Raw genomic sequence first — 25,553 nt, forward strand, 5'->3', positions numbered from 1 at the left:
TGCAGATGACTAATAGATGGTGAAAGTTGCAGTGTGTAAGAATTTGCTCCCTTCATAATTAGAAAAAATAGGGGCAAGCAATTCACCAAAGTCAGTGCTAATTGCTTCTAAAAATAGCCACCATTAGCTAGTTAGCTAAGGTATCAATGGAGCTAGTGGTCCAGACAGTGAGCTGTTGACCAGGACAGACCAGGGCTAGCTGGTTAGCATGTTAACTTCAGTATATATCAATACTTTGCACCCTGTTGATAATTTCAGTGAATTCTTGAATGCTTAGATATTGCATCTTTAATATACTGAAGTATCTGGACTACAGAGCTTTATTGAATACGCATCATTTACATACATACTGATTGTCTTCTAAGTGGAATTTTCAAGAAATATACTGAACGACTGTCACACTTCCTTGGATTGTACCTCGTCAAATTGGGAAAAAAGGGAGAGTTTTCATGAAGTGGCCACAGGTTGAATTTGAGGGATAGAAAGTGTCAGATTTTGCACATAATGTGTCATTCATGCAGTCCAGTATGACCCCAGAACCAGTCTGCTAGAATCCAAAGTCTGAACAGCCTGTATCTCCCAGAGATTGATTAGCACTGTCTGCTTTCACTCTGTGTGTGTGTATACAAGTTTGTTTGGCAAAGATTGGAGGACTGCCCATCTCCCTGCTACTGCACACACACACTCGGAAAGAGAGAGGGAAGGACAGACAGAGAGAGAGAGAGAGCCTTGTTACACTCCTCCTCAGGGATTTGCTTCTCCCCAGGGGTGCTGAGGGAATGGACCTGCTGCCCACGGCTGCTGAATGAAAGGAACGGGAAGAATAGAGGGAATGAATGGACAGAATAAACGAGTGAAGGGCAAAGTAGTGGGACTCGTTTGACGGGTTTAGTTTTACCGCTGGCATCGAGCATGCCTCACTGGCAGGTTCTGGCCGTCGGTGCTACCTGCGTACTGATCTGCTTCCAAGCAGACTTAGTGGTGACGGAGAAGCCGCTTCATGCTGCAGCTTTAGGCCAGAGGAAGTCCCAGCTCCAGTCTGCGCCGCTCACTCAGACATGGGGCCGGTCTGCTGCAAGCCGGACAGGCTGAAGAAACAACATCTCCAAGGTAACGGGAAACAGATGCTGGAGATTTTTTTACTAGAGTAGCTGAGCGCTTGAGTAGCTTTGAGACTGATGGAAGCTCAGATATATGTTTAGAGCAACCTTTTTATGGCCTTTGTGCATAATGTTAAAGGTACTGACTTCTGTTTCTGCTATTAGCTTATTCTGTTTAAGCAGGATTCATCATAAATTTGGATTTTTTTACGCTGGATCAGCAAAGTATAGACAGCAGAGTGACTTTTTGTGCAAGGTTTTGCTGCAAAACTGGTTCTGCCAGTAAATCATCCACTTCTGCAAAATGTTTTAAAAGTGTGTGTGTTTTTAAAGGTGCACTATGTAGTTTGGAGAATACATTTTAATCAAGAGAGAAAAAGCAACCGACAAAATCTTCAATAAACAGACTGACCTTAAAGGACAACTCAGTTTCACACTGTTTGTCTTGAATTATATTTGGCGGACCCTGCCACCTTTCTGGCTCAAAAACAGTGTTCTGAGGACCTTGTTATCCTCTGAGAACAACTTGTTTAGACACTAAAAATAAATACTTCTGAGTTCAAATTTCTATTAGTCAAAACTGCACAGTGCCCCTTATATAGAATAGTGGATGAATTGTTACCTAACATAAAGAAAAATGATGTAGCAACATAACAAAAAGCACAACCGCTTAAAAACATCTCCCTTTCCTTACCCCGCTTTGACCATGGCAGGAAGTATTCTGACATGCAAATGAATGTCATCCGGCTACTTACGGAATCATTCAGAGATGCTAATAACTACTTTTCTTGGGAGCTGCACACAGTCACTGACACAGTATGACTGGTGGTTCAGTGTCCACTGTACTGTGGGAGCTTGTTGTGTCCGCAACAGTGCACACTGGATGATAACCATGAGGTCAGGTCTGAAGAGTGGCTTTAAGGTCAGCCAGTACTGGTTGGGATCCTCGTGTATAACCTCAGAGTGAATGCAGAAATGCCACAATTCCTGCATTCACTCTGAGGTTATACACGAGGATCCCAACCAGTGTTTGCTATTGTCACTATAATTACGTTACCAGCACCATCCTGCAAAAATTAACTCCATTATCGTAACACTATAATTACATTTTGTAATTGTAATTTTCAATGATTCTTGTAAACCAATCATTACAAGTCAAAAGTGCACAACTTTTTGGTAGTCTTTCGTTCGTTATGTTGCACTCGCTCTCTCTCTCTCATACATAATACCTATAATAAGGTCGCATAAAGTTAATCCCCAACCGATTCATAGCCCCCAATCATCAGTCACATTATTAATAGAGGACTTTGCCTGAGGGACAACACACACCAGACAGTGTATAAACTCAATGACCTTTTCTTGGCCAGAACAGTGGTTAGAGACACAGTAAAGTTACTGAGAGGTCACGGCTTTCTGTGTGCCTGTCCCACCAATGCGAAGGCCTAAATCTGTGCTTTTAAAAAGTTGCCAAATGCTAAATTACGAGCTTCAACAACTGAAGACTGTCTAAAGCAACCATAAAAGAAATGTTCAGTATGTTGGGAAATAGTCTTGAGAGTTAGATAACATCATTATCACTCTTGTGTTTGTGCGCTGGATGGCAAACTACTGCCAGGAGACAAAATTAGCTCATCCTAACAAAAGGACTGGAAACAAGCTAGGGGAAGCAGCTAGCCTGACTCCTCCATATTTAAAACAGTTGTTACACAGGCACCTCTACATGACTACCTAATATCAGCCTGATAACAGTCTGACCTGACAGATGTACAGTACAGCGGCGAGAACTGAAATGTCCATCGGGCACGCCAGTTAATTGGTTTATCCCGTATGGTTTATGATAGTGACAGACAACAATTGATGCAACAACTTGGAGCATGTTCACATTCTTTTAACAACAAATTCCACAACATTTTCATATTGACAAATGGAGCTCCTAGCAGCCTTGTATGCACAATTGTAAATAAAGAGAAAATATGTTAGTGCAGCGATGTCAAAATGTGAAACAGAAAAGACCAATTTAATTTTCCTTTTTTTAAATCATTTGTTTTTATTTGTTTTCAAGGACGTCAGTCCATCCTTTCTAATGAAATCACACAGACATAATGCTATGACTGGTCTGGGACTAAGACTTAGTCTGTCATGTCACTCAGCGAAGTCATGGCAAGGTTGTATTACTTTATAATTGCCTAATTTGACACAGTGACCAGCCAAAAATATTGCTCAAGAGTTGCATGTCCTCACACTGATGCATTATGTTAAAAAATGAAGTGTAAAATCCAAAAGTTCTTGTTTCACTTGGCCAGGCCAAGCTAGGTTAGCCATTTCCTTCTTCTTACAGTCGACATATCCACACTAGAGTGAATTGATCATCTCAGCTATCTCTTGGCAAGAAAGCAACTAAACATATTTCCCAACTATGCTCAAATATTCCTTCAGCAAGTTGCGATTTATTTAGTTCAGTATTTCAATAGTTGGCTATTTTTGGCTGCCTAGTGGCAAAAGAGTTTATAGTTGTTAATTCCTGTAACGTCAGATACTTTTTTTTTTTTTTTTTTTAATTCTTCAGGGGACTTCAGGATATCAATTCCATCTCTGTGCTTTAGCTAACGTTAGACAGACTGATCTAGGACATGCATAGAAACTAGCCCTCTGGTTAGTCTTTGCCAGTTTGCTAATTTACTGTGCATCTGTGTGTTTGGTACATCTTTATTCAGGAAGCATTTGGTTTTCCCTAGAGTACAAAGGTGAATGAACTCCTTGGTTTTTAAGGACTAGGCTAATTGGGAGCTGAGTGAAGCTAACATTAAGCTGTTGATGGTCAGTGAACACCTCCAGTATGTAGGCTGCAAAAGCACTGTAATGTGTAATTTAATGAACTGATGTTGCTGTTGAGTTATGAAGCTACCTTTTCAATGAGTATCATGTAAGAGTAATTGATATTATTCAAGAAACTTGAGGAATGATATCAAAATTTGATGGCTGTCGAATGTTAATGCCAGCTTGCCACTGTCACCAAGTGTTTGCTCAAGGGACAACACTGGGTCTCTAATGGTTTTGCTAACATTTGTTGTGAATTGATGCAATATGAGTAACTTGACTAAATAAATTCAAGTTAGAAGGTGCATTACACCACCTGTCTCTCTTCTCATGTTGTTTTACAGGTATCTCTCTACATATTGACAGTTTAATAAGATCACAGTTTGACATCCGAAAGGACTACACCGCTACACCATCTCCCACTCAACAGTGTCTGCGAGCAGTCTGACATTTAAGGGCTGAAGTTGAAATGCTGAATCACATTATCATAGCTTCAGTTCTTTAAATGTCAGACACTCTAAAGGCAAAAGCCTGATGCGCACAAGCTGTAAACATCCAACTGTCTCTCAGGCTCAAATGTCAAACCTCTGTCTGTCGATCGCAACGTGGAAATCAAATTTATCACTGAGACTCTGAGAGGAAAACTCAGTTTGTCGCATGTCTCCATAAACCCTGCAGTCAGTGTTATCTTGATTGGCTCCAGTAGGGATCTTTGTACTCATCTATCCAAGCTTGGATGTTCCAATAGTCCTGATGTCTGTCGGCTGTGCTGGGATTGATTTTAACAGGAAGTCTTCGATGTAGAGCGTCTCCTCTTTATATTTTCAATCAGACTTTCAATTAGTCTCCTTTCCTCAGGGCATACTGAAGCACTCATTTACCATTATCATTATATTAATCATTATAATTCATACACATGCTGTACTAATGAGGGCAAAATATCAAATAGTAATGCATCCTCAGTTTCTTATTAGGCAGAGGAGCACATGTGAGGCCCGACTGCAGTGTGTTGTTCATCATGACGGTGTGAGTTTGCAAAGCTGGGTGACAAAGGCACTTAGTTTTATTGCACCGCTGTTTATATTTGGATTCCCTTCTCACAGCTAAATGACTGGGACAACAGTAACTGTGTCTGTGGCAACAACACCATCCAACACCAACAGCTCAGACAGACGGGAGACAGATGATATATTCTTTAGATCATTTAAATGTGGGGCAGAAGAAAACAGTTTGAACACAAAGATATCAAGATGTGTTCGCTGCATTATGTGATTCTTAATGGAGTGGTTGATGTTTTACTCCATGTTGCTGATGCATTCTTGTCTCAGCCTGATCAATGTGCATTTAATTCTAGTGTCACAGCTACGTATCAAACAGTATATTGGCAGTGCACACATCACTAATGTTTATGAAGTCTGAAACAAAAAGTAGAAAAGAGGCTGAATCTGCTCCAGCACTCAGTGAAAGCTGCTCTGGACCTCAGTGTCAACCAGCTAGCTGTCCTCAATGAAATACAAACCGGGACAGGACAGGAGGGTTAAAGTACTGTAGAGAAACTGTAGAGAACACATGACATGACAACTGTGCCATCTAGTGGTGAAACTTCTTTACAGCATATTGGTTTAAAGCCGGTATCAACCCCAAACACAAATACCGGCTGGACATTTTATTTTATTTTATTTTTTTCACTTATTATTTTTCTGTCTGAACTCAACAATATTGTTTGATGAAACTGAAGCATCAATTTGTGAACTCATGGAAATATTGTACATGTGTGAGGCTGCTACACCTGTTCAATTCACAAGCTTGTTTTGATGTTATGATCTTGCTACCACAACTTTGATTGTCCATATTCACAAGAAAACTGTAGCCACGTGGTTGTTAACCAGCAGTAAGGAAAGTGGCGAACAGCATTTTCACCGCAAGCGCGGATTAACAAGCCGCAGCTCAGCTCCTCCTGGTGCTATTCTTGCCATATTGCATGCAAAAAAGAAAAAAAAAAGACTGAACAAAAAAACTAAACAGTGCTGTGCTTGCAGTGTTAGGGTTTAGGGACTGAAACCACTCGATCAGGGTTATAGGAAAATCAAACGTTTTGACTTTAAAATATCTGTTTTGGTCACCACAAACAAGGATGTAACTTGTCTCGGGGTCTCCTTAAAAATAATCAGTGGTCTCTAATGAGTTCAGGTGTTGAAACACGGGCTCAAGTTGGCTTGACAGTCTTCTCAGTTAACTCAGCCACCATCCCTTCCAACTCCTGATATGGAAGTCAGGTCATAAAAATGAAGTGTGAACGTGGTATCACACATGTTGTAGAAGTGTCGATATGGTAACCAACATATGACATGTGCAGACATGTTATCTGCTACCCTTTAATTTTGTTGACAGGGCTGGATTCACTCTGCCCCCTGCTCTGCTTTTTATACTGTGTTCTCTACTTCCTTTCTACTGTCTCTTGAGAAATATGCCTGCTGCCTCAAGGTCTGTCTGCACCAGCCTGGACCGACCAACTCAATATGAGAGTGCTGGCTCAAACCAATAATGGATGCCGCTGTTCTTGAGGCAAAAATATCTCTGCTGTACTCACCTCTACTTTTTTTTCTCCCTCCTTCCCTAATTTCTCCCTCCAGGTGGAACAGGAGATAAGGATCGTGCACCGATCAGCCATGAATCCTTCCTGCTCATGGCAAACTCTCAGACGGACATGGATGACTGGGTCAAGGCCATACGGCGGGTCATCTGGGCGCCCTTTGGAGGAGGTAAAGCCAGGCCTTTGGAACCGAAACGTGGTCACCTTTAAAAACATAGACAGTTTTCATTCTTCAAAAGCCTCAGAGGAACGAGCAGCAATTAAGATCTCTGCAGATTGATTTAAAAATATACCAAAACATACAAGACAGGTTAAGCAGCCACAGAGACGAGAGCCTTTCACTTCAAGTGAAGTCCTTAGATTGTGTTCGGTGTAGTTTGAAGGACAGCAAACAGCAGTGAAAATTATATTTTATTATGATTCCTATGTTAATATTCATTGAGGACTGTCATCATTCCTTCAAAGCCTTATTCCAAACCAGGAAGTCCTCACTTCCTTTCCACACTATAGGCTCCAGAAATCCCACAACACTTCTTGAAACAAGCTTTTGCTGCTGAAACTGGAAAAGCTTACAGACTACCTCTCCGGTGTGTCAGTGTCGTACTATGTGGGTAACAAAACTTGAGCCGAGTCATGAAAGTATCACCTACCCCTGCTGTGCCTCATCCCTCGCCCGCAGTTAATTCTCACCCTGATGTGTCTATTTCTGCTGTCAAGCCGCTGTACCTGACGGGGGATATGTGAGCAGAGCTTGCTGTCAGTCCAGATCAGTGTTACTTTGAATTCAGAAATAGCAGATAAAATGCTTCTGTTGGGTGTCTTTCAGTGCTGTTGTGACTCATACACTATGAGGACGTTGGACACAGTTGAGTTTGTGAGTTTTAATCCATTTGAGTTTCTGTGATTCCAGAAAGGTCTGTTTTCCTCTCCATGCAGCCCTGAGCCTGTAGTTAATTCTCACCCTGTCTGCTCTGGTCTGCCCATCTAACTAGTGTACTTGACAGGAGGCCAGAAATATAAGCAGGCCTGTCTGGGTGTGAACTGGGACATAAGGAGCAGCTGAACAGCCTGGTGTTGGGTTACAAAGGAGCCTTATATTAATAGGGGGATTCACGTAGAATAACATGCCGATGATATAGTGCATGACATCACCGGTCTCATTTTAAACTTCATTTGGTGTCGGCCAGTAAATTCTCACATCAACAGCCCATCAACTGATTTTCTGTTGGTCAGCTAATTGATAGATGGAACACAACAAGGAGACCTTGGATTTGAGGTCCTCGTATTTGATACTTATTTATATTTTGTTCGAATGTTGATTAAAATTACAGTTAACTCTTTTCTCGAATTAAAGCTGTTCTGATAAAGTGAAGGTGATACTAAACAAAGGTGGTGGCCAGAAATGAGGCACATCATTGTTTGTATGATGTAGAAAGGAATATGTTTTATTGCCAGTTATATTTCCATATTCATGTCAATTTCATTATTATGTATTTATTTTCAAAAACACATCATTTATACCCACGGATACGTTTTCATACAAAAGAATAGCAACTCTTTAGTCTTTGCAGAGATTGTTTTTTTGAACAATGTATACTGGCTACTCCCCAGTGAGGAGTTCCTCATTAAAAATTGAGTTTTCTTCTTATTCTTTTATTTGTTATGATTTAGCTCTAAGACAGAGTCAAATAGGTGACTAAACTCTTTTGACACAAACAAAACACAGTAAGTGGATGGTACAGCAAGCTAACTTACCATACTTACACCTAAACTAAGCTACTCTTAGCGTAACGATTGTTGGCCTATAGCTTCAGAGACTTACAAGTTGAGCTGAATCCCAACAGATGATTTTTTTCCTGAGAACAGAGTAAACTTGTGTCCTAACTATTATTTTTACATCTGTGTTAACAAATCACATTTTCACTGTTACTTACACAAAGTAAAACAGTATGAAACTGTGTTGTCCTTTAAGGTCAGTTGTTTAATTCACTTCATTCAGTCATGAAAACAAAGAGTTTGTTTATTCATATATTTTTTGTTGCATTTCACACTATTTTGGGCTTTCCTAAAGTCTTTAAAATGCAAACAAATTGATAATTCCTAGCCAATTTGTTGTTCATATGATGGGGGTGGGGGACCAAGCTGTGGGGGCCCTAAATCCCTGTTCACAGATGTAATACATTTTCTTTTAGAGGGAAGAGCAGATTCAAAATCGACAACATTTGGGTGGATGTAATGTGTTATCTGCTGGGCCGCCTCATGTCATGTGCCCAGCCTCCCTCTCAGATTCACAGGGTGAGGGGTGTCTGTCTCTCAGTTCTCAGTCCAGAATAGATCTGTCGCCAACTTATAGACCTGTCGTTAACAGCAGCACTGCGGTCACAGCACACTGACCCCCGTCAGCTGTCATTTGTCTGAAGTCCTCGGTCGGTTCCTCCAACCGTAGCTCGTTTCTGCTGGACACAAGTTTGTGAATGCAGGATTAATCTACCAGTGGAGTCAAATGCCTGAGCCGGAATGGATGAACTTGATGAAATGTGGTTTTGGGGTGTATGAGAAACACTCTCTGCTGCTTTGCAGCTCCGGTTCGGTGAATTACTACCATTACTGCGAGCTGTCAGGCAGCTGCGACTGCTGCAGCCACTCGGCAGGTAACAATCAGGCCAGTTCACCATCAGAAGTCATTTTCTTCTGTATGTAATTTTAGATTTTTTTATGTAGGCCTGTCTGTTATACACTATTTACAGGGCTGCCAATTTCTTTCTTTGCTTTTCTTTGTGTCTGCATAACTGGATTTATCTTTCTGTAATATTTGAAGTGTCTCACAGATGCAATATATCCTAGATATATATGTTATGAAGATAAGAAAGTGTTTAAAAAATAATATTGTGATTCCTCTATTTGTTCCAGTTGCCTTCAGTGGATGCACGAGTGAATAATCTGTTGGACCTACAGTCCAAACAAGTGAATATGTTTCCTCCATCTGTCACCAGGGATATTTGGTCAGCGCTTAGAGGACACAGTCCAGTATGAGAAGAAGTTTGGCCCCCGGCTGGCCCCCCTGCTGGTGGAGCAATGTGTGGACTTCATCAGGGAGAGGGGCTTGGACGAGGAGGGTCTCTTTCGGATGCCAGGACAGGCCAACCTGGTCAAAGAGCTGCAGGAGTCCTTCGACTGTGGCGACAAGCCTCTGTTTGACAGGTAGTCATAAAAGTACATCAGATTTTAAAGGGACAATATGTAGTTGTGCTGTGTGTGCGGACCTTGCCACCTTTCCGCCACGTTTAAACAAAGTAAAACAGTATGAAACTGTGTCTTCTTTTAAGGCCAGTTTGTTTAATCATTTACAAAAATGACAAAACAAAAAATTTGTTTATTTTGTTTGTTTAGGCATAAAGAAAATCAGTCAGTGAAGATCTTTCTCTTCTGAGTTAAACACAGTGCACCTTTAATGATGGATCATCCACTGACAGCTTTTTTACTGCGCTCTCTTGCAGTAACACAGATGTCCACACGGTGGCATCCTTGCTAAAGCTGTACCTGCGAGAGCTGCCTGAACCAGTCATTCCCTTCTGCAAATATGAAGACTTTCTAACCTGTGCACAGCTTTTGGCCAAAGATGAGGAGGAGGTATGTGCAGTGTACCCTGTGTGTTCGTGTGTGTGTGTGTGTGTGTGTGTGTGTGCGTGTATGTGTGTGTGTGTATGTGTGTGTGTGTGTGGACATCTAACAATCCTTCAATCTGTCATTCATCAGGGGGTCCAGGAGCTTGGCAGGCAGGTTAGCACTCTACCTCTACCTAACTTCAACCTCCTCAAGTACATATGCAAGTAAGTCCACTAACATTTGTTCCCTCTGGATATTTTATTTCACATTGTCCTCAGTTTTCAAGAATGATGTCTGGTTCTGCTTCAGTTTTTAACTTTGTTATCTCTCCTTAGGTTCCTTGATGAGGTCCAGTCCCACTGTAACGAGAACAAGATGGGTGTCCAGAACCTCGCCACAGTATTTGGACCAAATATCCTTCGACCCAAGATGGAGGACCCAGTAACTATCATGGAAGGTAAAGACAACGTGGCGTCATTGGAAAGCTCATGAACTATTCCACACCACATCACTTAAAGGAGCAATTTATAAGATATAAGATATGTATTATGTTGCAAAAGTTAGCATGCTACCAAGCTAACAACAGCCCCTTCCGTTACAACATTGCTGTGTTGGTTGTGTAAACACCAACGCTCCCACGGAGCAGCAAGCTCTGAATCTGGACCACGAGGTACACAGCTAATTGACCTGACTAGCTAACAGCAGCTATGGTTAGCAGCAGTTAGTGGTTTCTCTGGTGACATGCTTGTTTTTGTTTATGTTTGTATGAATTTAAGGGGTGGCCAATTCTTACATATTGCACCTTTACGTGTTGATAGTCCAAAATCTGCTGTACTTTCAGCTGGGAGATGTGTGTGAGTGCAGAGTTCTCCACGTTTTATAAGCTCTCGTTTTTCAGTCTAGTAAATAAACTCACAAATATGTCCAAATGGTATAAATGTCAAAAAAAAATGTTTTTACACATATTGTCCTACTAAAAGGGCCACTTAGCTCAATGGCTGTCAGTCAAATTAGCTACAAATGCCAGCTAGCTACAGCCATAGATAGCTACAAGACTGCAGTTACTCTTGTGAAATGCTGTCCCATCAAAATCAAATGACACCTTGTAGTAAACTATCTGTATGTGCAGGATAAAAACTGAAATAATCCAAGTCCCTCAATGATATCCTGTCTGTCTGTGCTCTATAGGCACCTCTCTGGTCCAGCACCTGATGACAATCCTCATCAGGGAACACATCCGTTTGTACTCAGGGAGGGACCAGGAGGGATCCATGGCACCCCAGACGGAGCTCCCTCTCCAGGGACATCAGCTCCAACATCGCAGCCTGGGAGCCTGGATCTCAGAGGAGGACCTCCCCAGCTGCCCGGTCTCCAACCCCGACCAAGAGCTGCACAGCAGCGCCTCATCACTGGATGCCAAACTTTGTGCAGCCGTCACTCCAACCCAGACCCCAAACCTGAACCCAGGACCAAAACTGGGGTCTTCATCAGGGAAAGGAGAGACGCTGGTCAGCCCAAGCAAACAAGCCAAGACCACTCCCTCCTGGAAGTACTCCTTCAAAAGCTCTTCAGCTCCTCGTTCACAGACACAAGCCAAGCAAAGTAGCAGCAGCAGCTCTGTGGCTGATAACACGAGTGTGTCTTCTGGTGGGGGAGGAGGTGGAGCTGGTGGTGGTGGCGGTGGAGGTAACTGGCTCATGAACGGTTTGTCCTCCTTGAGGGGACACCGTCGCACGTCATCAGGCGAGCGGTCTGCCCGGGATCGCGACTCCACTGGCTCCTCGCAGAGACTCTCCACCTACGACAACGTCACCTCTTCCTCCAGCATGGGGAGCGTCCCAAGTGTGTCCAGCACACCTTGGTCCACATCCTCCTGCGAAATCTCCGTCCCTGACTCAGGAAGCGAACCCTCAGCCAACCAGAACTGCGGAGTAGGGGGTGAAGGTGCGGACAAAGCGGAGTGGATGGAGAGCCAGAGAGAGGCCGACAGAGGAAGGGATGGAGGGACGACGACAGACCCGAGCTCCGAGCAGGACAGCTGCGAGGCCATGGAGCTGTGCAGCAGCAGCGCAGCCTGCAGTGAGAACGGAAACATGGCCATGGCAGCAGGGGTGCCGTCCATTATCATGTCCGAGGACGGAGACGGGACAAATCTAACACTGAGCAGTTTGGTGGAAGGACTGAAGGACGAGTTGAGGAAGCAGAAGACATCGTATGAGGCCAGGATCCAGAAGTAAGTCTGTGTTCCTTGATTCCTACATTTGTCATGATGGTAAAAAGGATTATAACACTGCAAAAATTGGGACGTACTTCATCAGATTATCTAGGAGATAACCTGATGAAGGCCTAATTACTAGTCTTTTTCACACCTGCCGACCATAAAGGGTACAAAAGCTGCACTCTGTGGTTCAACGATAAAAACATATATTTGACAAAACTACAAAACTTGGTGCCATTGTTACATAATGGCTGATATGTATATTATCATTTATAAATATTAAGTAAATCATGTGGTGTGTGACAGTGGATATGAGGGTATCAGATTTTTCAGTCACATCCTCTTGAGTCATGTATTTCCTGTATGCTTGCTAGTGAATACCAGTTTTGCATTCCACTTTCAAACTGGCAGTAGACACGTTTTTTGCTTTATCATGAAGTGAATGTTGACTGCAAAATGTAATGAATATAAAAGAATGACACCATCAGTTTTCACAGTGGTTCCGTAGAAACCTCATTTTCAATATGCAGTTCTGTCTGCTGGTGCCATGAATTCTGTTGTGAAGGCTGTCTGGAGATCCAGTCAGGCTGGCAGCCTGGCACCATTTCTGTCCATTTGCTTTCACGGCCATTATTGACTAAATGAATAAATGAACTCACATTCTGTCCTGTGTTGTCAGTGGAAGCTACTCTGCGGAAAACGGAAAGCAATCTAGTTGTCTCTGCAAAAGCTGAGCCAATAATAATAATGCCACTTGGAAACGTTAGGAAGGAGGGCTTCAATTTATTTCCTGAATGCTGACGATATCTAACAGCACATTTTATTTTGGGGAAACAGGTCAACTGAGTGGAGAGAGTGGAGATAATTCTATCTCCACTCTGTCTTTAATCTCATTAATCTCAAGCTGTATCTACATTAGTATTGCAGACACCTTTATGTGCCTAGATAATGTACACTTCACAAAATAATTTCACACATCTCAAAACCAGAGCAAACATCACCTGAACCATCTTAGTTTTATTAGATACCTGTAAAGTAAAGTAAGAGAATTGTTTCCTCTTTGTTTTTGTAACTTGAGTTAATCGGTCTGTGGCCCTTTGGTCTGAACCTTCACTCTGTGTCCAAGATGTAAAGGTGAAGTCACTGACCTTTGGCTTGTGTCTGTGTTGTGCTGCCTCCCCTCAGACTCGAGGAGTCCAGCGCTGCTCTGTGTGCGCAGATGGAGCGCCTGGAACAAGAGATGGAGCAGGAGAGGAAGAAGCAACGCATGCTGGAGATCAAACTACGAAACTCCGAGCGGGCACGCGAGGACGCAGAGAACCGCAACCGGCTTCTGGAGAAGGAGATGGAGGATTTCTTCTCCACGCTGGGAGACCTGGCCCTGGGTGCAAGGACTAGTGACATTTGACACGGCACGGCCACGTCAGAGTTTGTATTTCGGTGTTAGGTGTCTTACAAGGGCTCGCGTCCTCCACAGTGCATCAGGGCGTTCCTTCAGATGAATTCAAAAAAAAAAAAAAAAGATAGATGAACTGAACATACCTGTGTGCATTCAGAACAATCTCAGACTGAAAGGTGGAGTTGAAGGATGCAAAAATCAAACTGGAAGTGACTGTGTCTCCATCTCCACGGAGCACCAACTGGTTTTGACTTTCGTACGCATGCTTGAACTGGACCGTTAAGATGAGAAGACGACACTCCTTGACGAGTCCAGTGTTTGTCTTGTGAAGGCAGTGTTTTAACAGTGCAGGTGCCTGTATGTATGTGACTGGTGGAACAAAATGTAATTTCTCTGAAATTCTCTATACTGAAGTGCACTGACTTCTTCAACCACTATTGTACAAGGACATGACCAGAATGGATTTCTTGCTGAAACTGCAAGACCCGATAGAGACATTAATGCTGATTAATATCTTTATCTGATATTAATCTTTGAGGAATATGTGCTACATTTTGGGGAATACTCTGGTTTGCTTTCTTGCCAAGAGTCAGACGAGAAGGTTGATACCACACTTTAGCGGGGTTCTTTTTAGGCAGCGCTAGGCTAACTCCTCTCACTGTCCTCTACCGTTTTCGTTAAGCTAGGCTAACCAGCAGCTTGCTGTAGTGTCATCATTTACATACTAGCATTTTGTATTTTGTTAGTTTAGTTGTTATTCCATAGTTTTATAGGAGTTTTAACCTTTATGCAAAGCTAATGTTAGTGGCCTTTGCTTTAGCTATTTATGTAGAAGAGTTCTTTTAATTTCAGGCAGCACTAGGTTAACTCTTTCCACTGTCTTCTACCTTTTGTTAAGCTATGCTAACCGGCAGCTTGCCGTAGCTTTATCATTTACTTACTAGCAATTTATATTTGTTGGTTGAGTTGTTATATTGTTACAAGTTTTACAGGAGTTCTAACCTTTATGCAAGCTAACTTGACTGGCCTTTGCTTTATCTTCATATTTAGCAGGGCTAAATGTCAGGCAGCGCTAGGCTAAATCTTCCAACTGTTTACCACTTTTATGTTAAGCTAGGCTAACTGGCAGTTTGCTGTAGCTTCACCCACTTACTAATGTTATATCTTGTTTGTTCAGTTTATAAATTGAAATGCAAGCTGCTGCTGGCTTTTTCCCTGTTTCCAGTTTTAATGCGAGGCTAAGCTAATTGCCATGCTCAAGCTTCATACTCAAAGCGTACAGAGGTTAAAGTGGTATCAGTCCTCTGTCCTTGATCTCAGGAAGAAAGTGAATTAATGTATTTCATAAAATGTCATGCTGTTCCTTCAACTGTAGGGTCAGTTTAACCAAATTATATAAAAAAAAAAACATGATTTCTCATTTGCCCATTTTGGAAGCAAGCAACTCAAATTTCTCTCTCTTTGGACAGGTTTCTTAAATATGAAGTTGAATTTGAATTTTTTTCAAATTTGGTCTTTAATAGCACGAACAACAAAATTGACCTCCACTTTTAGCCTTTTAGGTTTACAGCTGAAGTCTCGTTGACAGCTGCACAAAGACCCTGGAAATATAAAACCCAAGTGATTTTGCACGGCTCGAAAATACAAGGGGTACTTGAGAAAATTAGGTTTTTTTGTGAATCTGAGTGAACTGACTGTTAATTAAACTGTGCAATGGTGGCTTTAGCAGAAGTTCCTTCACTTGCATATATCCTCCTGCCCTCGTTTTGTACTGCTGACATTTCCCTCCTGAATGTTTATCTCTAGAATCACATTTGTATATGGTAACACAATAGCAGGTTTAGATGACCACACTTCCCAGTAACAGGTGGAACCTCTGCAATAGCTGCCTCCGTATTTTCTCGTCCTCAGGCCCGTCCAGTGCCTCTCTCGTCACCATCTACATGGTCTCCATTTGATGGCAAAGCCTCAGTCTTCGGTTAACTCCGACCCTCACAGATGTCAGTATACCTTTTAATGTACAAACAACACAACAGGGACAAATGAAGCATTTACAACTTAGCGCATGCTGCCTTGAACACAGGCCACGTGGCTCAGAAGGTGAAGGCCATTGACAGTACACAGTTAATACCAAAGCTGGACCGCCTCAGCTGTTCGCTCACTAAAGATCAGAATGGCCTGCCTGGAAGCCATGTTGATTTTGGCACATGAAGCTGAACACTGCCCTCAAAGAAACAATGGAATTTCCTGGTTGTGCCTTCAGGGAAGTGTTTATAGGAAAAAAAATGTAGTGTTGCTTGCTTGTCCGGAGATTTAGTGCATATATTCGCGCATAGTCGACACAGTGGCTGCATTGTATCATTTTTTTCTTTCTTTTCAAATGGCAACAAACTGCTGAAGACGAGTAACTTGATCTCCCTAGAAGGTGCCAATTCTTGTGTAAGTGAATCGTGAAAATTGAATGGAAGTTTTGATTTGAGAATGTATCCTCGTAGTGAATGTAACGTGTTGTTGATGAAGCCAGCCCGATGAAAAAATAAACGAGGAGAGAGGAAAAAAAGACAGGTCACCGATGGTGTTCAGGTCATCCAGTTCTGTGACCCATTACTGTGACCTCAGTTCTTATCAATGCTGGACATGTGATGTATTATGGGATGTATCACACAGACGCGCATCGCATCAGGACGCTGCGACGTGCTGTGTGTGGATCCGGTCCATTGAATCATTGACAGTTTTATCTTTCCCAAAATGAAGAGTTGCATATGTCTCCCTTGTGAGAATTGCATGTGGTTACATTGTTGAAAATGTCTTATCACCAATCAGAAGAATGTCCAGAGGAGACACTTGATTCTTACAGGGCACGACAGACGGTATAATTACAAGTGAAAGTGTGCTTTTGGTTGGACAATGTGACTGTATTTTTCCTTTTTATATTTTATAAAGAAACATGAAGCCAGTGTTGTTCCGTTAGCCTCTTCAGTTGCACAGATTTACATGGGGAAATTGTCCTTTTCGACCTCACCCTGTGTGAACCATCACTATCACAGTTGACAATACAGTGGTTGAAATCTATCGCAGGTTCTTTGATTCCAACAGATGCATTTATTTTCCTTTATGTACGTGTCATGGCGAAAGGCTCAATGTTTCTTATTGCTCTGCTGATCATCTATGGTGCTTATTTATTATGGATTTCCACTATTGTAATGAATGGACATGTATGGAAATAAAGGTGAAAAAGATCACCTGTGAGACATGAGTGAACCTGAGTTCTTGGAGTATGTGATCAAGTTTTCTGCTCAAAAAGATCTAATAATCCTTTTTAAAATGATTTCAGTGAACTATGACATGAGTGATGAGGACAAAGGGACAAAATTATGATGAAACGGAGTCCCATGGGTGTATTGTGTAAGAACTGGCCACTCATTGAATTCATACTCGACAATTAGCTGGTTAGCTCAGTTAGCCCTGCAGGTAGCAGTTTGCAGCGGCTTCGACCAGCCTCTTTAGGCGTACAATGGTATTTTGAGAAAAAAAGGGGCCAGGGCTAGTCAGTTAGCATGCTAACTTTGGTAAGTATCTGCATTATGTCTTTCCATTCTGTTGATGATTTTATTCTTTCTGACATGTTTTTAACAAACAGTTATTGCAGGCTGCACATTTAAAGTTCCTGGAAAACAGGAAATCTTGCTTAGTTCCAAATTTCTACACTGAAATTGAAACGGGCTACTAATTCCTATTCTTACTCAAACATTTCATTGAATGCTGAACCCTCTGTTTAAATTGGAGACTACAGGTACATCCTATAATACCCCAAAATGCATTCCCCAATGGTCAGTTGTTTAATCTGTATATATATATATATATATAATGTGTAAACTTGTATTGACCAGATAGTCACGTCATTTGCTTTCAGGAAGTCATCCCGTCTGTGGTGCTAACTGAAGACAGTCATTAAAACTGGGTCATATATATCTGTACACAATTTAAATTTTAAAAAGACTGAGTAATTACTTAACACTGCTGGACTCTATAGGTTTAGTTATTCAAATACATTTTACTCAACACTCCAATTCTAAACTAACTCTAGCTCCTGTTAGCTGAGTGGAGTCACTGAGACGAGGCGCTCGAGAACGCACAAACACACACATTCCTCGCACCGTCAAAGAAAATACAACTTGAGTCCTTCATGAAGAAATCAGAGACACGAGGAAGGTCTTTTTTTTTTTCTTAGATCACATTACAATCCGCTCACATATGGTCGATTTAAAAAAAAGATTAATACATATAAATTGTTACATATCTCCTCTGATGAATCATGCTGTTACTGGTGCCATCAAGGTTCGATCTTACTGGACTGAGCAATGAAGCGATGTGATTTGTTGTTAAAGGGAAACAAAAGAGACAAACAACAATAAATCAAAGTGTTTTTCTTTTATTTGCAGTATGTGTTTTTTAATTTTTTTCTTTTTTTTTTTTTTTTAAGATGTGGCATCATCAGATCCCAGTGCATGTATTCTAGTAGTGCACTTCTTCGTTGGTTGCGGTTTTTTGGGACGCGCAGATCCAGGAATTTCTTAAAACTACTTGCATGGCTGGATTCACTAGCAAACATTACAAACCAGCACCATACATATAATGATTTCTTGTAGGTATTTACTCATCTTTTTTTTGTGTTTATTAACATTACAGTCCTTACCGCGTCCCCAAATCAGAAAATCTGTCGGCCACGTCCCGACCCGCGAGAGCTTCCCGTCTCAGCGTCGAACCCCCGGCCGACAGATTTGTTTGGCGGGGGGGGTAAGTCTTGATTACGTAACATCATGACTATAAACAAGTCACAGAAATAAAAATTGATCTTATTCATAAAAAAGGAAAACATGGATTGACAGTACCAAACATTTTCTTTACCTTCAGGAGACAGCTAACAAAAGGCTAGGCCCATCACATACTACTAGCACAGTTTGCTGAAGGTATTGCACATTTAGTTTAAAAACAAAACAAAACAAAAAAAAAGAACAAAAAAAAATACATATAACAATTCTCTTACTTCTAGGTGAAGTATACATAATGTACAAAACTAGAAGTCTGTTGAAACCAACAAATAGTACACTTTCAAATAAATAAATAATGGAATCTGTTATTCACACGTCTTCGATAGCTAATTCTGCAGGCGACTAAGTATATGCAAGAACTGGCAGAAATTCAGCGTGAGGTAGTTCATCAAAGCCGACTTAAATCAGAATGACATTTGTTTGGAGAGATGCAGTAATTATATATATAAAAACAAAAGCAACAACAACCTAAGAAGAAGAAAAAAAAGAAAAAATACTCCAATTAAAGCCCCTAATGTTGGGCTGACAAAATTAAGAGCACTTTAGACAACAAAGTCTTTTTTTCTGATTGGTAACTTTAGCTAATATGACAAATGGGCTAATATGACAAATGGATACACACCACAGATTTTCTCCTTTCTTACAGATGTGACACTGCTCAGATCTTTAGCTCTCTGTTAATCAAAAAAAGACTATCGCACGTTTAGGTTTTTGTTTTTTTGCTGTCGGAGTCTACAGTAACTGACTGCAGATTGAATTCAGTTTTGAAATGTACAGCTCTGGCTCTGCAGTTTCCTCCACTGCACTTTGCTGGCACACCGTTAGTGCTCAATACTCAACTCTGTCTCTTCAGGTCTCTAAAAAGAGAGCAGGATCAAACGGCACCAGCTGTTCGTAACTTTAAACTTCAAACCGAAGTGTTTACAAGGTGCAACCTTTAGCCTTGCGACACTGAAATGAGTTGCACCACATAAACTAGTTCTTATATAGAGATTAGCTTGTTGTTTCAATATCAAACACCAAGTGACCGCTGGGTTTACCTGTTGCATAGCCACTGTTAGCATATTAACTGTTGTTTAGCTTGCGTTACTCTGATAATATATCAAATATTAACTGTGGCGCAGCAAACTGTTAAAGCTAACATTAGCTTGCTCATATACCTTGAGTTAACTGTTGCATAGCCAAATGACAAAGCTAAGGATTTCATGCTAGTTTGTTACATTTATCTGTTGCATACTGACATAGCTATCATTTGTTTGCTAATATTTTATATATTAACTGTTGTTTAGCTCAATGACATAGATAATGTTGTTTGCTAATATATTAATGTTAACTGTTGTTCAGCTCATTCTCATAGCTAACATTTGCTTGCTAATATATTAAATGTTAACTGTGGTTTGCTCATTGAGAAAGCTATCGTTTCCTTGCTAATACAATAAATTTTAACGGTCGTTTAGCTTGTTGACAAAGCGAACATTTGCTTGCTAATAAATTACCCGTTTAGACTGAACAGTGAAAGAGGTAACGTTATGTGGTTGTTGCTCTGAAGTACACTTGTATAAATGTATAATTACCACAACAATAACACAAAATACTTAAAATTAGAAAATGTGCCATAAGTGTAAGAATCAATTAACCAAATATGAGCGATACAGCTTGAAGAGAATATTTTTCTCATATATTAATTCTGACACACATGTACTCCATTTTTGCTGTTTCTTCTACTGCCATTTGTAAAAAGGAAACCTACCTACATCTAAAAAGAAGTTTAATATCATTTGACTTATGAATATACATTATTTTTGGAATTGATTCCAAGTTACAGCTGTTGATGCTTCAATGAATTCCATTTTACATTTACATTAATTTTGATACGAGTTCTAGCAAACCAATTTACCCATTGCTAAGTATCTCACGGGCTAAGACATTCATTAAGTTTTAATGGTGCAACCCGATTACTGGCTATATTTTACTTAGGCAGGACACACACCCAGTAATGGATTTTACGAATAGCTGGTGCAGGTCCGGAACAGATGAGCCACGGTGCGGCAGTAAGAGAAATCATGTCGTTAAATAAATGGTTCCGTCCATGTTCAGCCTTTCACATTTGGCAGACGAGTTGCAGGTCGAGCACAGCACAGAGCTACAGTAGCATCATGCTACCGTCTGAAGACAGACTTTTTTTTGTTTTGCAACTTTGCTTTGAGCTTCCCAGAAAAACGACTTGATCACCGACCGAGACAGGTTCTAGACGGACACGGTAATATTCATGACTCTGCTGCAAACATCTAAACTGAAAAAAGCCTGTTTCATTCATTTACTATGATATTCATGATATCATAATTCATCAAACCGTTTGCTTGAATGGCTTTATGCTAATATAGCTCGTTTTAGATAAACTATGGTTAGAGCATTTTTTTTTTCAGTTAGTACAAGTGTTGATTAACTTAAACACAGAAGATGGATTAACCAGGAACACTGTGGTTGTTTGGCTCTGACTCTCAGATATGTCTTCGGAAACTTAAGCGTCAGTCCACCTTCCGACAGTCACACAGAACCATCGCAGAATACTGACAGTGAAGCCAATGATGGAGTTGACTCTCCAAGTTTGATCCAGCAGCTGAATTTCAACGCGTCCATCTTTGTCAAATCTCCTCTCTCTCCGACAGTCATCACATTAAATTAGTACTCGGAGAAAAAGCCAAAAAACCTGTTATTAACCTAGATTTCGGTTGCTGTCGCTGCAAAGAAACACTTCTTTTTTTTTTCTCTTTACTTTGATGAAAGACCTTTGATTAAACTGCCTCCTCTTTCTGAAATGACTCAAACACGCTCAAGCATCTCAACGCATACGTCATCGCCGTCTTTACCCTGCAAGACACCGCAGTCTCCCGCCCGAGGGTCCAAATCAAAAAACAAGTAGAAAAATATACAAATACATTTTGTGAGAACTACAACCCCATCACCGATTACCGGTTTGATATGGAAACTACTGTTGTTATCCAGACGCCACGAAAACCTACGCGGAACACGCTTCCTCCCGGGTACTCAGGAATGAATGACAAACAACAGGCACTTTTCCTTTCCAAGCTAAATTAAAAAAGACTCAAAAAGGGCACAGTTATTGCATACCATGAAGAACAATTTGATTCTTTTGACTCTGGTTGTTTGTGCTGCTAAGTTTAAGCTCCTTTGAGTTTTATTCACAATTGCAGGCATGTCTGGTACACAGAGAGTTTTGGCGATGTTTTTAGAAAAAAACAAACAAAAAAAAAACACTTTCAAATGTTTCCAAATTCAGAAAAACTACAGCACATTACCTACTACTAACAGGATCTGGTTCGTAGGAAGCAGACATCTCTTCACACCGTTCCCATCAGGCTGCAGAACTGCTGTCCCTCCCAAGCCGCCGAACATCCAACACGTTCTCAACCCCACGATTCCCTACATGACTCAAGCACATTCTACCAAACACCGACACCGATTAACACAACCCCCACACGACTCTCGATAAACCTCCCCAAACCGCCACAAAATTAAACATTCTCAAGTCCTGATTAAACTGTCAAAAACCAAGCCAGTGGAGAACATCAAAAAAAAAAAAAAAAGAGCTCTGTGCATCCCAGACCTCCTAAAGCAAACACCAGCACTTCCGGTTCGTGTCACACAGCCTGTCGCAGACAAACAGGAAGAGGTAACTTTAAAGCACTTTAAAAAAAAAAGGGGGGGAAAAAAAAGGAAAAAAAACAGAAGACAGTCATCAGAAAACAAAAATCTCCACGTTATCCTGCGGGACCTCACTGAGCCGTCATCAATCCCAGAAGCTGAAATGGTAGAAGGTAAAAATGAATCGCACGGTTGAGCGAAAATCACTTTGAAATCCTATCACGTCGGAACGGGAAGTGAAGAACGAGCAAATTATAAAGCTTTCATTAAAATCTTACAATGTAGGAAGTAGTAGTGACTCACAGGAGAAGAACGTTTTTTTGTTTTTTTTTTACAAGTAAATCTACAAGATCTCAGTTCAAATGAGCGGATATGCCGTACGCAGTTCAAACAGTATCCATGTGAGGCGAGATCGAACAGAAGGGGAGCACTAAGACCGTACGCTCGTCAATTCAGTTATGTTTTTGATGGCTCACTGCAAACTTGTATCGAAGATAAAACTACATCTACCATAAAATCTGTACAAACTCAGTCTACATTTATATGGCAAGTTGTAAAAGCAGTAGCTTACAAGTGAAACGAATGACTTCCAACAGAAAAATAGATCACATTAAAACATTGTACAGATATTTCTTTAAATTCTCACTGTTGGTTAATACAAACCGGAGCATCGTGAAATCATAAAAATTCTCTTATCATCATCTTAGGTTTCTGAAAAAAATTAAGAAAAATGCCACAATAAATTACAGCTAGGACTCAAAATGAAAAAGAAATCCTAATTTAAAAAAAAAAAAAGACTAAACCGTAAAAAAAAAAAAAAAAGAAAAAAAAACAAGATCTGTCCTTTCAGAAATCAAAATATTTCTCAAACAGCTAGCTGGCTAATCGCTACACTACTGAAGACAAGCACAGAGAGGAGGAGGAGGAGGAGGAGGAGGAGGAGGAGGAGGGGGGTGGGGATGAGGGGGGTGGGGCCAGGAGCCAGTGTCGGGCTATCGGTCTTGGATGTGACCAGGGAGCGAGGCCAAGCCCAGGACCGGGAGGAGGCGGAGATGATAGTCATCTGCAGCAGCCCAGGGGGGCGGTGCCTGGAGCGGCGGCGGCAGCGGCGGCGGCGGCAGCGCTGGCCGTCTCCAGGCTGCTGTCGGTGTCGGTCAGAGTCGGGTCGGTAGATATGAAGGAGACGTTGGCGGAGGAGGACGTCGAGGTGTGGTGCTGCTGGTGCTGCTGGGGGCGGCTGCTCACTGCTGCACCTGTGCTATGAGGAGCAAGGACAGACCTGTGGTCAGCCATCGAACGTGAGCACGCAGCACCGGCCGCTCACTTGTTGAAGACACTGTTGTTTGAGCTGCTATTTTAAGGTAAAACAATCACATAATGTTGCTTTAATAATAAGGTGTGACTTGTAGGTTTATGCCAAATGTAACAGGGTCATAACTCAACACATACTTAGAGTCCAACCAGATATATTAGTGTGCTAATACAGTCAGAGTCCTGCCCACATACAGTAGGATTCAATTTGAGTGTTACAGAGGTGAAGTACAAAGATGAGCCCAAGACTGGAATACACCTTTACACAGACAGAAACATTAGAACCACATGACAGGCAGAACTGTAGCAGTGCACTACTGACACAGTTCATGAGCTCCAGTTTGTAAAAAGAAAAACCAGTGATCATTTAAACATCTTTAGGATTCAGAAGCTCTTTCACATAAACTCCACTAACCTATGGACGCTGGCTGTCCCCTGATGACACCGTTCTTTGTCCTCTCTTCCCAGTCCAACACTTCTTTGTATATCAACTCTGCAACAGACAAGTCACAATCACTTAATAGAGAAAGAGGAGAGGAAGAAAAAGGCCTGACACGGTGAACCTGTGAGCTGCTGTCATCACTCTGTCAGCGCTGAGGAGGACGGAGCGTCCACACGAGCGAGCAGAGCTTCTCACTGTGGTGTTTCCTAACAGTCGCGCTCACTCACAGGGCCGCCGCCATTTTTAGTTACATGTTGCATTTCTGTTACATTTCGTGTGAACAAAACATCAGTCTGTGCTGTGCAGTTCTATGCTAATGACACTGCGCTATATATGTTCCACTTATAAACAGGCAAAGTATGAGACTGAGAGAGAAGTATGAGATCTATGACTGTTGCTGGATGTAAGATGTCAAGTGTGGCATCTAATACTCATTTTACACTCGACAAAAACCATCTAACGTGCTAACACTTGTTTTTTGTCCTCAGAGTGAATGTGTACCATCAGTATGCACTCCCAGGTCAATCGACTCTGCAGCGGTCACAGGTATTTTAGCCTCAGGCTACAAACGGCTGTGATGTGAACACAACACCAGGGAATTTCCCTTTTCTGGCACAATGTCATGACATGTGTTGATGTTAATGCCATAATATCTTTTCATACACACCTTGTGTGTTCTAATGAGGTTTATGAACGGCTGCCATCTACTTTTTCTTGAATTTGTGGTGCTATTCAAATGTGTGAAAATAGGATTGTGCATCAAACATTAGTGCATTTGTGAGTTCAGGGGAGAGGAAAACGTGCACATCAGTTGGAGAACAAAGATTAAATGTCCCGTACGCCGCAAAGCACGAACACAGAGCGACCTTATGCAACGCATCGCGAAAAAGCAAAGTGCTTCTGACAGCTTACTCAAAGAGGAGAGGAGAGGGGAGGGGAGCAGCGACAGAGGATCGTTCCTACCTTTCCACTCCTCCACTGTGTGCTCTCTCTCATCCAGCTGCTTGTCTGTGATCACGGGTGGTGGCTGGAAAGAGACAGGCAGACACATTTGTTATATTTCAGTTCTTTTAACAGAAGCTCTTTGAAAACAGAGCAACAAGTCCACATGTTTCACTCGCTCAATATTAAGAAAAAAAAAGACTGAGATTCATTTAGACAACAACTTCTAGTTGCAAGTTTCACAGTGACCTGTATTTTTACAGGCTAGCAAATGTTTAATCTCTGCTGCGCATGTTTTCATTCCAACTAAACACTACGGCTCATGAATGATGAGTAAAGTCAAACCAGAGAGCTGCAGTAGCTCCCAGCTTAAACTGAAAACCTACAGACTCAGCTAATTGATGGCACAAGATAGCAGAAGGAAAACTGCTGCAGTGGACCTTCCTCATATTAAACCCACTTAATGCTGATTTGTTTTCTGCTTTGGACTGCACAAATCTCTTCAGGAACACGCCACAAACCCCTAAAATCAAACTGATAGCACGCACCGAGCTGGAACAAACTACTTCAACGCTAGCCGTGGGATAGAGTTATCCGTCCTCCCCAGAGTCTGGTGGAGATGTGATG

General features: G+C 41.5%; 2 protein-coding genes across 11 annotated transcripts in view; one reads left to right on the forward strand and one right to left on the reverse strand.

Moving 5' to 3' along the window:
* Positions 1-16,982, forward strand: part of si:dkey-191m6.4 (rho GTPase-activating protein 22) — a 40,726-nt gene extending 23,744 nt beyond the window's left edge. For 5 of the 8 annotated variants that reach the window (XM_037082001.1, XM_037082000.1, XM_037082003.1 and 2 more), the window contains exons 6-12: positions 6,551-6,679; positions 9,504-9,711; positions 10,008-10,140; positions 10,267-10,340; positions 10,452-10,573; positions 11,305-12,349; positions 13,520-13,742. In XM_037082001.1, the coding sequence (XP_036937896.1) occupies positions 6,551-6,679; positions 9,504-9,711; positions 10,008-10,140; positions 10,267-10,340; positions 10,452-10,573; positions 11,305-12,349; positions 13,520-13,742 (1,934 nt within the window). Of the gene's footprint in view, positions 1-719; positions 1,111-6,550; positions 6,680-9,503; positions 9,712-10,007; positions 10,141-10,266; positions 10,341-10,451; positions 10,574-11,304; positions 12,350-13,519 lie in introns of those variants that run through there. The other 3 variants (XM_037082005.1, XM_037081999.1, XM_037082006.1) reach the window with 2 other exon arrangements.
* A 1,167-nt stretch (positions 16,983-18,149) lies between these two features.
* Positions 18,150-25,553, reverse strand: part of mapk8b (mitogen-activated protein kinase 8b) — a 33,492-nt gene continuing 26,088 nt past the window's right edge. For 2 of the 3 annotated variants that reach the window (XM_037081053.1, XM_037081054.1), the window contains exons 10-12: positions 24,948-25,011; positions 23,958-24,035; positions 18,150-23,489 (exon numbers count right to left, since the gene is read on the reverse strand). In XM_037081053.1, coding sequence (XP_036936948.1) covers positions 23,473-23,489; positions 23,958-24,035; positions 24,948-25,011 — 159 coding nt within the window. In that variant the 3' untranslated portion in view covers positions 18,150-23,472. The remainder of the gene's footprint in view (positions 23,490-23,957; positions 24,036-24,947; positions 25,012-25,553) is intronic. The other variant, XM_037081055.1, reaches the window with a different exon arrangement.

Source organism: Acanthopagrus latus, chromosome 20, assembly GCF_904848185.1.
Source record: "Acanthopagrus latus isolate v.2019 chromosome 20, fAcaLat1.1, whole genome shotgun sequence".
NCBI classification, from domain to species: domain Eukaryota; kingdom Metazoa; phylum Chordata; class Actinopteri; order Spariformes; family Sparidae; genus Acanthopagrus; species Acanthopagrus latus.